Raw genomic sequence first — 12,230 nt, 5'->3', positions numbered from 1 at the left:
CTCTCAGCCCACCTAAGTCTCCTCTTTTTCAGGCTTCTGCATGGAGAAGAAATTAAGTTAAATTATTCCTACTTCCTCCAACCAGTCCTCAAAGGACCTGAATTGAAAGTCCTCTATAGCTTGGTTGCTCTTCTGGAGACACTCTCCACTTATCAATAATACCCTATCAATAAATATCCTAAACTCGAACTCAGGACTGAATACAACCTCTAATGTGATTTGGGGGAATCTTCTCAGGATTTAGAAGGCCTTTTTAGGGAATAAAGTCTGGAATTAGAGAGATGTACCTGAGATCCGGAGACCTCTCTTTTCTTTAGTTTTGGGGGAAGGGGACACTCTTTGGGTGCACTACGAGAGAATGGACTCAGACTGGGCAATGTAAGGCTAGGCTGCTTGGCTCGATGTTTGACTGGTAATGTCTGGGCCGTACACCTCCCTCCTGGGGTGGAGGTGTATCTCTAACCATTGAGGTGGTGATTGGAAAGGAGAAAAAGAGCGGGCGAGATTATCTAGTGCGCATGCGTCATGGATCTCTCCACCCTTCTCGGTCGCACCACACGACGCAAACGCTTGGGGGGTTGGGGGCAGGAAACCTCCCCAAGCCAAGAGAACGCCCAACCCCGCAGTGGCCTGTGACTGCGCAGCCGCCTTCCCACCTTCCCTTCTGTCTAACCAATCGGAAGTGGCACAGCCCCGGGAGCTCGGGGCAGGGCTCCGTGGGTGGGGCTAGGACGTGAGGGCAGCGCGCTGGCGTCACAGGGGCGGCTATATAAGTGAGTGCCGGCGCCGCCCCCCTGCCCCAGTCACTGAGCCGCCGCCGAGGAGTCAGCAGCCTTCCCCTCGAGCCCCCTCGCTTCCCGACGCTCCGTCCCCCCCGCCCGCCTTCTCCCGCCACCGCCTTCCGCAGGCCGTTTCCACCGAGGAAAAGGAATCGTATCGTATGTCCGCTATCCAGAACCTCCACTCTTTCGGTGAGCACTGGGCGGGGCAGCGAGCTGGGGCGGGCGGAGAAGGGAAGGAAGGGGACCCGGGCCTACTGAAGGCCTAAGCCTCCCAACCCTTCGAAGTGGGTAGAAGAAAGATGGTCAAGCCGCGTGTTCGGCCAGATCTGAGGCGTTCGGTCCTGTTTTTTTTAACGCGGTTCGAAGTATGAGTTCGGGTATGAGGCCAAGCCTTGGGCGTACCCCACCAAGCATCGAAGGTGGCGCATTTACTAGTGGCTTCTCGCCTGCCTTGGCCACACCCGCCGCCGTGCGTCACGTCCCCTCACGTCACCGGCCGTTGCCGTGAAGGGCGTGGCCTTGAGAAGAAGTGGTGCCAGCTTTGAATGACAAGGGCGCAAGCCTGTAAGCTGCACGATTGCGTCAGTGGGGCGGAGCCACTTTGAAGTTCAGGTTCCTCTCCTTCGTGATAGTCCCGGAGGGTAGGGCCGGGCTTTTGGCCATTATTGGGCTCTTTTTGGGAACTGTAACACCATTTTTGTGTAAATTCTGGTCTCTGAAATTTTATCATAAGTCTAAAAATCTCCTTTAAGTTCTCCTGACGACCTGTTATAGAGGGACTATATTTGCCCTTTTCTGCCAGGCTTAAAAAAAAAAAAAAAGCAGAGAGCTAAAAGGCCTTTGACTAACAACTTTGTCTTCATCCAGACCCCTTTGCTGATGCAAGTAAGGGTGATGACCTGCTTCCTGCTGGGACTGAGGATTATATCCATATAAGAATTCAACAGAGAAACGGCAGGAAGACCCTCACTACTGTCCAGGGGATCGCTGATGATTACGATAAAAAGAAACTAGTGAAGGCATTCAAGAAGGTAGGTGTTTTAGTGTTCCAAGTTTGTGATTATATATAGTCAGGTTGTTAAACATCTTAGCTGCAAAGTTTAAAGCAGATTGTGTAGGTGTAGGATATGCTAAAAGACAGTTCCATCATTCTCTCCCTCAATTAATAAACCTAATTAAACTAATTTGAATTTCCTTTTGTAGAAATTTGCCTGCAATGGTACTGTAATTGAGCATCCAGAATATGGAGAAGTAATTCAGCTACAGGGTGACCAGCGCAAGAACATATGCCAGTTCCTCGTTGAGGTAAAAAACTACTTTGGGCTTGGTTGTGAATATATTTAGAGAAGTAGATGTGTCAGGTTTAAATTAAACAAAAGCTGTCAGTGAGGATTTAGAATTGGAAAGTAAATCTTTTTGCAAACATCTATGTTTCATAAGTGATCCAAAGAGCTTGTGGCTTTATAGAGGTTTTGTGGGTGTATCAAGATAAAGTAGCAGGGCCAAGATTGGATTTTATCATCCTGTGCTTCAAATCTCAAAATTGTTTAGTGGTGGTAGGTCTAAATCTCAGTTTTTTTCTATCCCATAGGGCCTGCCATTGTTAATGTACCTGAATAAAGTGACAGGAACAAATCCATTTGAATTGAGGAAATAGGCTGTGCTAATTTCAAAACAAATGAACATTAAAACCATGGATCCAGTCATTACCATTCTATTAAAATTAGTGCTGATGTTTTTAAGTGTGTTTTGTGGGTTCTGTGTAGTGACAAATAAAATAAGTAATTTATATGAAAGAAAGATCTTGGAATGAGGATTTTTTTGCCCTAAAAACTTATTGTGGTTTTTTTTTTCCCCCAGATTGGACTGGCTAAGGACGACCAGCTGAAGGTTCATGGGTTTTAAGTGCTTGTGGCTCACTGAAGCTTAAGTGAGGATTTCCTTGCAATGAGTAGAAAAATTCCCTTCTGTCCCTTGTCACAAGTTTAAAAACCTCACAGCTTGTATAATGTAACCATTTGGGGTCCGCTGTTTAACTTGGACTAGTGTAACTCATTCATGTAATAAACTGAAAAGAGCCATGCTGTCTAGTCTTGAAGTCCCTCATTTAAACAGAGGTGTAAAGCCTGGCAGTGCCCAGCCTGAAACACAAATAATCTAATGTTTCAGTCAAGTCCAAAGCCCTAGTAGCATCTGAGACCATGTCTGTCCAGAGGCTCCTTGGTGCTCCCCCTTCAGAGGTCCCTGTCCATTTAAGAGAACGTTGCTACTCTCTGAGCTGGCTTTGGTGATGCTCAGAAGAGTAAGTTAAGGTCGCCACCACCAAGATAAGAGAGAGCCTTTGGTAGCAGGACAGGGATTCCCCCCGGTGGCTTGCACCACCTGACCAGGAAGGAGTTTCATTTTGGGGTAATGGCAGGACATTTTCCCTCTTAACATCACACCAAGGTCCAATGTTGTCTGACCAGACTTTTTTTTTTAGTAGTAATAGTGCCCTATCTCTGGGAGATGAACAAGTGGAGAAAACACCATACTGTGAGGCCAACTTGACCTGAATTAAACTTTTGACAAGGGAACAAATTTTGAACTTATGTATCAAAACAGTCAATGTAGTAACTGCGGAGCTTGCAATTTACTAGCAACGGCTGCCCAATGCCATGTGAAGTAACAGACTGGTTTGGTTTTGGTTTCTTTTTTTTTTTTTTTTTTAGTTTAAATGTTATGTAATGTATTTAAACTATTATTTAAATAAAACTGGTTTTCAGAAATGTAACTTTGTATATATTCCTTTTTTTATAGCTTTCACAAATTTACAGGTAAGGGAATAAAAATAGGAATAATCCTTAAACACTTACTGGAAATGAGCCATAATTAATGTCTATTCCTGTAGGATACTTTTAGATAAGATTCTTCATTATCTCCCAAACTGGTTTATAGTATAGTGCCCAGTGGACTCAACTTGTTCAGCTTAAGGGCAGATTGAGCAAGCTGTTGGATAAGATTGTTATATGGTGAATGTCATCACCATTTTAAATAGGTGCGAAAGGGCAGTGGTTAGAATAAATAGCATATGACAACTCTGGCAGCAGATTCATTGAAGAGTTTCTAGACAGTCCTAGACCCACTGCTAGATCGCTCTCCCTAAGGATCCTTTGTAGTAAAAGTTTTCTGATCACAAGAATGAGGTCACTTAAGATAAAAAGGTTCAGTTTGAAGGAAGTGTAATGTCACGATTAGTGGCTGCACATTTGGTGCAGTTTATGCAAAGGATCCAAAGGGATTTACAGTGGGGTTAGAAGCATAGGTTCCTAGAGGGTGATGTTCCCCACCCCCCCCCTTTAAAGTTGTAATTAAATTATTTACTAAATAAAGATAGTGCAAGTTAAAACCAGTCAGTGGTCAGATTCTCTGACAGAATCTTAAGCAAGTATCAAGCCTGTCAGACAACATTGTAACACAGGAAGTCCTGGCATGCATTAGCCAGGATAATACACGTGTAATGACTTGTTTACAATATGATACTATACAGTTACATGGTGAGATACTGTGTCATCAAAATGTCGATGCAGGACAAAATCCACAAATTTAAAACTTTTTTTAAAAAGTGTTTTTGAAAATGCAAATTTCAAAATAGTTAAAGGATTTAAAGATTTTCAAGGCAGGGTTGCTGAATAATTTTTTTTTTAATATGGGGTGGTAGGCCAAAAAAAATTGAGAACTTCTAGATCTAGAGGAAAGCATTGATACCTTTTCCTGGAGGTATCCCCAATATTATGAAATTCCAAATAGCTCACCTCACTATATTCTAATAGGGGTTACTTTAGTATCTTTCCCTAGTATATGGTAGCAAATTTTTTGTGTATAAATTTGGAGCAGGGAAAACTAAATGAAAGTAGTCACCTCCACAACAACTTTGTTTATTTTTCAAGTGAAAAAAATTGGCTTTGATAACTTTGAACACAGCAGGGCATTTGAATCCTCTAGTTTCTAGTGCTCTGTGTGCCTCTGTCCTCAAGTGGAAGAATTGAATCCCTTATTGGGAAGCTCTGGTGTTATCACTTGTATGACTAGTTCAAATTGATGAGTAAAAGCCATTTTTGAAATAAGGACCCTTCAAAAGCCATTTTGAGAGACAATCCATCCTATATTATAATTGGACCGTGGGTTTTACTGTGAGGTCTGCCAGTAATGGCATATTCTCAGTTGATAAAGTGCAAAATTAGGTTGGTATTCCTTTTTTTTTTTTTCATTTTGGAGGGTGATTTGGGGTTAAGTGACTTGCCCAAAATCACAGCTAGTAAGTATATCAAGTGTCTGAGGCCAGATTTGAACTTAGGTCCTCCTGACTCCTCGGCCAGTGCTCTATACACTGCACCACCTAGCCGCCCAACGTTAATGAAGCTTTTTTTTATTTTGGCTTTGGAGGGGGGGAAGGTTGGACAGTTGGGGTTAAGTGACTTGCCCAAGGTCACACTGTTTTGTGTGTGTGTTAAGTGAGCCTGGATCAGGTCCTTCTGATACAGTCATGTATTTAGTAAATTGAAATTAAGTTTATTAGACTATCACAACATAACCTTGTTTTCTAGAGACCAACTTCATTCCAAAATTTTGTCCTCATCAGAAAGGTTTAGTGAGAATTTCTACAGTTGACTTGCACAGCTAGCTCTTATTATAGATGATGTCTTACTACCCGACTTAGGTGATGATAATTGTCAATTTTTTAGAGAGATATCCCACCTGGCTTGCTTTGTGTCCAGGCTAACATCAAGAAGGAACTGTAACTAAGTCTGATCTTGACGTCTTTGCCAGGGCTAAAGGCATGATTCCCTGAGTGTGTGGCAGTGCCCTTTTTAGCATTCCTACCAAAAGAAAGAAAATTACCCTTGAAAATGAATGAAAATTGTTCAGCTTGGACCAAGGGGGAAGAAGCATGGGTGGCAGTAGCAAAGAGGCAATTTTAGATTTGATATTTGGGGAAAAAAATTAGAGCTATCCAAAAGTAAAATGCTCCTAGTGTGGGTTGCTCCTCTCTAGAAGTCTTCAAACCCTATGTATCAGTGGGCACTTTTATAGATATGTTGAAAAGTACATTCAAGTATGGGTTGGAATACCGCCACAGAATTGTGTTCATGAAGTGGCTGCATATATTTCGGTTTAGACTATTTAAAGTTGTAATTATGCAAAATATAGTCTTTGTTTCCTGCAGAAGGTAAATATATTCACTGCAAGTTAGAATAACGTAATTGGTCATTTTTAAAATACCTAATACATGTGGGGCACTATGTTAAGCACTGGGGATACGAATTGGGGTTTGGGTGTTTTTTGGCTTTTTGGAGGGGGGAAGGTAAGGCAATTGGGGTTGTGACTTGCCCAAGGTCACACAGCTAGTCTTTGTGTTGTGTCCGAGGCTGGATTTGAACTCAGGTCCTCCTGACTTCAGGGGCGGTGCTCTATTCACTACCTAGCCACCCCGGGGATACAAATTTTTTAAAAGGCAGTCCCCAGCCCTCAAGGAGCTTACAATCTGCTGAGGGAAGACAACATGGAAAAAGAAACTGAAATGGGAGACAGGGAAGCTAGGTGAAAGGAAGAGGAAAAAAATGTGCTATGGTCCCTCTTTAAATAGAGGCCCTGGAACCCCAACCTGTCTTCCAATTATAGGATCCAATTAGAGGTACTGAAGAAATGTACCAAGCAAATTCAATTTTATGATATAATGAGATTTCCCAGTGATGAGTTTCCTTAGGAAGGGAAGGTCTTGTGGAGAATTCCAGGAGAGTCCAAAAGCAGTGTAGTTATGGATTTACAATCTATACTAACTAGGACCTGGTTATAGATGGCTTCTGAGGTCCCTGCCAACTCTGAAATTATGTGTCTAAGGCAAGGCTTGAAGGATTGATTTCCAAGGGATGTGTAAAGAAACAGAGTTGACCCCTGAAAAATAGATGATGGACCCAATATGCAGAATGAGGTACATTTTTAGACATAACAAATTTGTTTTGGGCATGTTTGTTACGAGGGTTTGGGATGTTTTTGAGCAGTGGGGATGGGACAGTGGTAGGGAAAGGGGAAAAAAATGCTTAGGATTTTTTGTTTGTTTTTGGAGGGGAGAAGGCAAGGCAATTGTGGTTAAGTGACTTGCCCAAGGTCACACAACTAGTAAATGTGTCAAGTACCTGAGGTCGGATTTGAACTCAGGTCCTCCTGACTCCAGGGCTGGTGCTCTATTTACTGTGCCACCTAGCTGCCCCCAAAATGCTTGTTAATTGGGGGGAAAAAACTTTAAGGGTTGAGTAGTTGGGTAGATGGATATAAAAAGTCAGGGAGAAATCTACCACATTACCAAGTCTGAAACTTAAGCCAGGAGACACAGTGCCAGAAGTCAGAAAGACCTAAGTTCAAATCAACTGGGTGGCCTCAGGCAAATCACTTAACTGCTGTCTGCCTCAGTTTCCTCAACTGTAAAATGAGGATAATAATACACCTACCTCCCAAGGTTGTCATGAGGACCAAATGAGATATTTGCAAGACACTCAGCCACAGTGACTGGTAATACACAGTAAGCACTTAATAAATACTTCCTTTCCTCCTAATGCCCCAATAATAGGTTGAATTTATTACTGCGCAGGCAGCTCCTGCTGATTTTTCCATCCCTTTATCTACTGTGGGCAGCAGGTGATACCCCAGAATGTGTGAATTCTACTTCCTCTCCTGGAAGGATAATTGGTAATAGTGTTGACACTAACACTTCTAATAACTAAATAGCTATGTCATACAATTCCAAAAGCTGAGGTTGCCAAGGGCTGGATGATTGGCCAAGCAATAGATAGTCATCATTTTGCTATCAATAACCTATTAGGAAGTCACAGGACTGGTCAAAGATGACAGCCATCATGTCCAGGGAGGGAATACTTTGCCACTCAGTGATCTCAGCCTGTTTCTAGGAATTGCTTCACTCTGTTGTTGCAAGGGCATTGTGTTTGCCTGCCCCAGTGCGGGAATCCCCCATTTCTTCCTCTAAGAGTATGTCACTAGAAGAGAAATTTGGAGGCTGGACCTAGCATTTTTTTATAGCATTTTCCTCACTTATTCATTTATAGGTGAGGAAACCCATCCATGGGTGTCATAAGGTTTCCTTACCTGTAAAACATAAGGATGAAATTAGACCTGTCTTACAGTTGAGAGACTTAAATGAGATAAAATGTGTGTAAAACATTTTGTAAACCCTACAGCTAATATTATACATAATGAATCTTTAATGAATCTGCTTATTACTCTTCACATAATGATTAACTGATACATTCACATTTTGTAATGGAAACACAAAGGCACATGTGAAAATCCATTTTTTAAGCCAGGTCTCATAGAATAAAAAGAAATGAACAAATGTTGCTATGTCCTAACTTTCTCCAGTTGTCATCCATGCTTTGTGAGGATTCACCTGAAAAGAATCATCAGGGATATTTTAGTACGGAGAGGAGAAGACTCAGAGGCATGGCATATAGATGATCAAATATCTAGAGGGCTATTATTACATGAAAGATAAATGAGGCTAATAATGCCATCCCAGCTGGCAGGACCTATGTAGGTGCAAATTGTCAGTGAGGTAGTAATTCACATTTCCAGAAAGATTAAGAAGTTAAAAGAGGATTCCTACCTCCATTAGACTTGATTCCTTCTGATGCTGAGACTCCATAAGTGTATGAGAAAGTAGCTTTCACATGGCCAGTATGCTACAACTTTATGGAAAGGACCTGAATGGGACTCTCTCAAGAAAACAGCAGAATAATTGCCCAGGTGTCCTTTAACAATTCAGCTGAGTGAACTGCCCCCATATGGAAAAAGATACTACTTTGCACCACTCAGCAACATTACTCAATTAAAATGCTGCTGGATATATGCTCTCTATGCATCTTTTTCACACAGAAGTGTCTCTAGAATATAGCACACGGCCCAATAATTCACACAGGGCCATATCATGAAACATTTCCCCCAGCAAAAGAAGACAACCCCAAGTAGAAGTTCCAAGTACCCATGGACTGGAATCCTTTGATTTCATTGACCACTCTTTGAAAAAGATCAATTGTGTCCTTTCTCTTTCCATCTTTCCCACTTAATCAAAATCTATTAATCTCCTATTACTCGCCAGGTGTGATTATGAACACTGGGAAGACAAAAAGGCAAAAATTAAAACAGTTCCACCAAGGAGTTCACATTGTACTGGGGAAAACAACACATATACAGATAAGAAAATTGCAAAATATGCAATGGGGGTGGGGGAATTTATTTTTTTGTTTTTGTTAGGGAGCATGCAGAATTGAGTTAGACTTTTTTAAAAAACCCACTGTGATGAGTTACCATTTAGAGTAATCAGATTTATACTTGATTCCAATCTGCCTTTTTAGGTTTATTACACATTACTTTCATGCATTTTATGGTCCAGCCAAACTTGTCCTTCGTGCTTCAATTTTTACAATGTTCCATCTTCCTCAGGATATCCTTACACTACTTGAAAAAGCACACTCCCTCTTCACCTCTACCCATTAAAATCTCTAGTTTCCCTCAAAACTCAGTACAAATGCAATCCTTCTAATCCCTGGCCCTCACTTTCTAATGCCTTTCCCCTGAAACTACCTTGTCTATTGTATATATTTTGTTTTTATTTCTCTTTGTACAGGTCTTATCACTCTAAACTAGAAGCACAGAATAACAGTCTCAGGAAAGGAAAGTATGCATGTCAAAAAGGAGATTCCAAAGGAGTTTTTAAAAAAAGGATGCATTTACTAGTGAGTTCCAAGAAACATTCAATTCAAAGAAGAGTTGATTCCAACATATAATTTATAGTGTGTGTCTGTGTGTGTGTGTATAAACTTGTTTTCAAAAAGAAGAAAAGAAAGGATCCTATGAATTCCTTTTATGAGATAAATAATGGTCCTGATACCAAACCAGGGAGAGGCAAATGTGAAAAGGAAAACTATAAACTAACAATAATTACTAGTGAATATTGATGCAAAAGTATTGAATAAGGAAACAACAGCAACATGTTGAAAAAGTTATACACTATAACCAGGTTGGATTTATACCAGGAATGTAGGGTTGGGTCAATATTAGAAAAACTATAAACATAAGAGACCACATCAATAATGAAAAAAATTTCAAATCACACAATTATTATCAATAGATGCAGGAAAAACTCTTGACAAAATATAATACCATTTCATGAATCATTAAAAAGCATGGAAATAAATGGACCTTTTCTTAATTTGGTAAATAGCACCTAGCTAAAACTAAGAACTGGGACAGTTAGATGGCACAGTGGATTAAAGCTCAGGGCCTGGAATCAGGAAGAATCATCTTCCTGAGTTCCAATCTGACCTCAGACACTTGCTGGCTGTTTAACTCTGGACAAGTTACTTAACCTTGTTTGCCTCAGTTTCCTCATCTGTAGAAAGAGCTGGAGAAGAAAATGGCAAACTACTCCAGTATCTTTGCCAAGAAAATCCCTAATGAGTTCACAAAGAACCAGATGCATTTTAAATGACTAAACAACAACAAACTCAAAACTAGCATTAACTGTAATAGAGAAATATGAGATGACTTTCCAGTAATATCAGAGGCAAATCAAGGGTTTCCATCATCACCACTATTATTTTATTTAGTTCTAGAAATTCTAGCTATAGCAATAAGACAAGAAAAAGAAATTGAGGGAATGAGCACAAGCAAAGAGAAAAAAAATATTGATTTTTGTAAAACGTATGATGTTTTATTTGTAGATCCTAGAGATTTAACTAACATAAATTGAAACCATTAATAATTTAGGTGAAGAAGCAAGACATAAAATAAACCTCAAAATATGAGTCTTTTTATAAATTATCAGCATAAGCCACCAGGAATAAATTTCTATTTCTTTATTTGTATATCCCATACAAAAAACTTTAGAATGTATAAAATATATAGTATTAAGACATAAAGAGGAATTACATGAAAACAAATGTGAAATACTTTTCATAAATAAAGACAGATTTAAATAATAGTGAGATATTAATTGCCCATGGTTGGGTCCTTTAAATATAATAAAAATTATGTTTGTAGATATAATAGAACATAATAGTTACAGATCCATTGTCTTATTAATCAAACTATCAAGGGGTAGTTACCAAAAAATAATAACAAGACACATATTGAGGGGGGAAAAGGTCAAAAATTTCAAGGGAAATAAAAAGGATGAGGACTCCACATCAGTATCACATGTTAAACTATACTACCAAACAGTAATCCATCAAAACTATTTGATAGTGGTTAAAAAATAGAAAAGCTGATCAATTCAATAGATTAGGAAAACAAGACCCAGAAGCAAACAAACATAGTAATGTGATATTCAAAAACTCCAGCGACTGAGGAAAAATTTCATTATTTGCAAAACTATTGGGAAAAGTAGAAAGAAATCTGGCAATAAATAAGTATGGAACAATATCTCACAGTACATATCATAATAAGCTCCAAAGAGAGGTATGACCTAAACATGTTATATCATAAAAGAATTAAAGGAACAAAGCAGAGAGATGTTTTTCACAACTGTGGATAGGAAAAGAATTCTTGACCTATCAAGGGAGAGAGAACATCCCTGAAGATAAAATGAACAATTTTGATTACACAAAACTGAAAAATGTTTATCCAAACAAAATCGATGCAGTTAAAATTAAAACAGAAAAACAATTGGGGGGGGGAACTTTGAAACAAGTTTCTCTAGTAAAGATCTGATATCAGGGCAACTAGGTGGTGCAGTGAATAGAGCACCAGCCCTAGAGTCAGGGGGACCTGAGTTCAAATTTGGCCTCAGACTTAATACTTACTAGCTGTGTGACCTTGGGCAAGTCACTTAACCCCAATTGCCCTGCCCTCCAAAAAGCCAAAAAAACCCATGATCTGATATCCAAGATAAATAAGGAATTGATATAAATATTTTAGAACAAAAGTCGTTCCTCAATAAATAAATGGTCAAAGAATATGGACTGGTTGTTCTCAAAGAAGAAAGACAAACAACCAACACATTGGGCGGGGGGGGGGGGGGGGGGGATGCACCAAATCACTAATAAAGAGAAATTCAAATTGAAACAACTCTGAGGTTCCACCTCATACCAATCACATCGACAAAGGCGACAAAAAGGAAAACGGTTACTCTTGTTAGGTGATGTGTGAGGGCTAAGAAGCAGTCTAATTGATCTAGAAAACACTTCTGAATTATACCCCCCAAAAAGTATCTAAATTGTGCGTATCCTTTGATCCAAGGATACCATAGGCTCACACCCTTAGGAGATCAAAAAAAGAGGAAAAGGATCCACGTGTGTAAGAATATTTATAACATAATTTTTCTTGTTGTAGCAAAACAAAGTAGGTGTCCATCAACTGGGAAATGAATAGCTGAAAAAAAATTATGGTATATGAAAG

At 39.8% G+C, this 12,230-nt stretch overlaps 1 protein-coding gene across 1 annotated transcript; it reads left to right on the top strand.

Annotated features, from left to right (window-relative positions):
• Window positions 1-788: 788 nt before the first annotated feature.
• EIF1 (eukaryotic translation initiation factor 1) lies at window positions 789-3,555 on the top strand. The gene is made up of 4 exons (XM_069067718.1): window positions 789-971; window positions 1,650-1,813; window positions 1,986-2,087; window positions 2,643-3,555. The coding sequence occupies exons 1-4, from the start codon at window positions 941-943 to the stop codon at window positions 2,685-2,687; spliced, it is 342 nt and encodes a 113-aa protein (XP_068923819.1). The 5' UTR covers window positions 789-940; the 3' UTR covers window positions 2,688-3,555.
• The last annotated feature ends 8,675 nt before the right edge of the window (window positions 3,556-12,230 follow it).

Source organism: Petaurus breviceps, unplaced genomic scaffold, assembly GCF_028583685.1.
Source record: "Petaurus breviceps papuanus isolate PSGF00001 unplaced genomic scaffold, PetGlider_PUasm1.0 90750, whole genome shotgun sequence".
In the NCBI taxonomy this organism is placed as follows: Eukaryota; Metazoa; Chordata; class Mammalia; order Diprotodontia; family Petauridae; genus Petaurus; species Petaurus breviceps.
Note: the sequence above shows the minus strand (reverse complement) of the source record. Positions and strands in the feature narration are given on the sequence as shown.

Coding starts and splice junctions, on each gene's coding strand:
- EIF1 (XM_069067718.1), top strand. CDS start 941: ATGTCCGCTATCCAGAACCTCCACTCTTTCG. Junction 1,814..1,985: donor TAGTGAAGGCATTCAAGAAG/GTAGGTGTTTTA, acceptor TTCCTTTTGTAG/AAATTTGCCTGCAATGGTAC. Junction 2,088..2,642: donor TATGCCAGTTCCTCGTTGAG/GTAAAAAACTAC, acceptor TTTTTCCCCCAG/ATTGGACTGGCTAAGGACGA.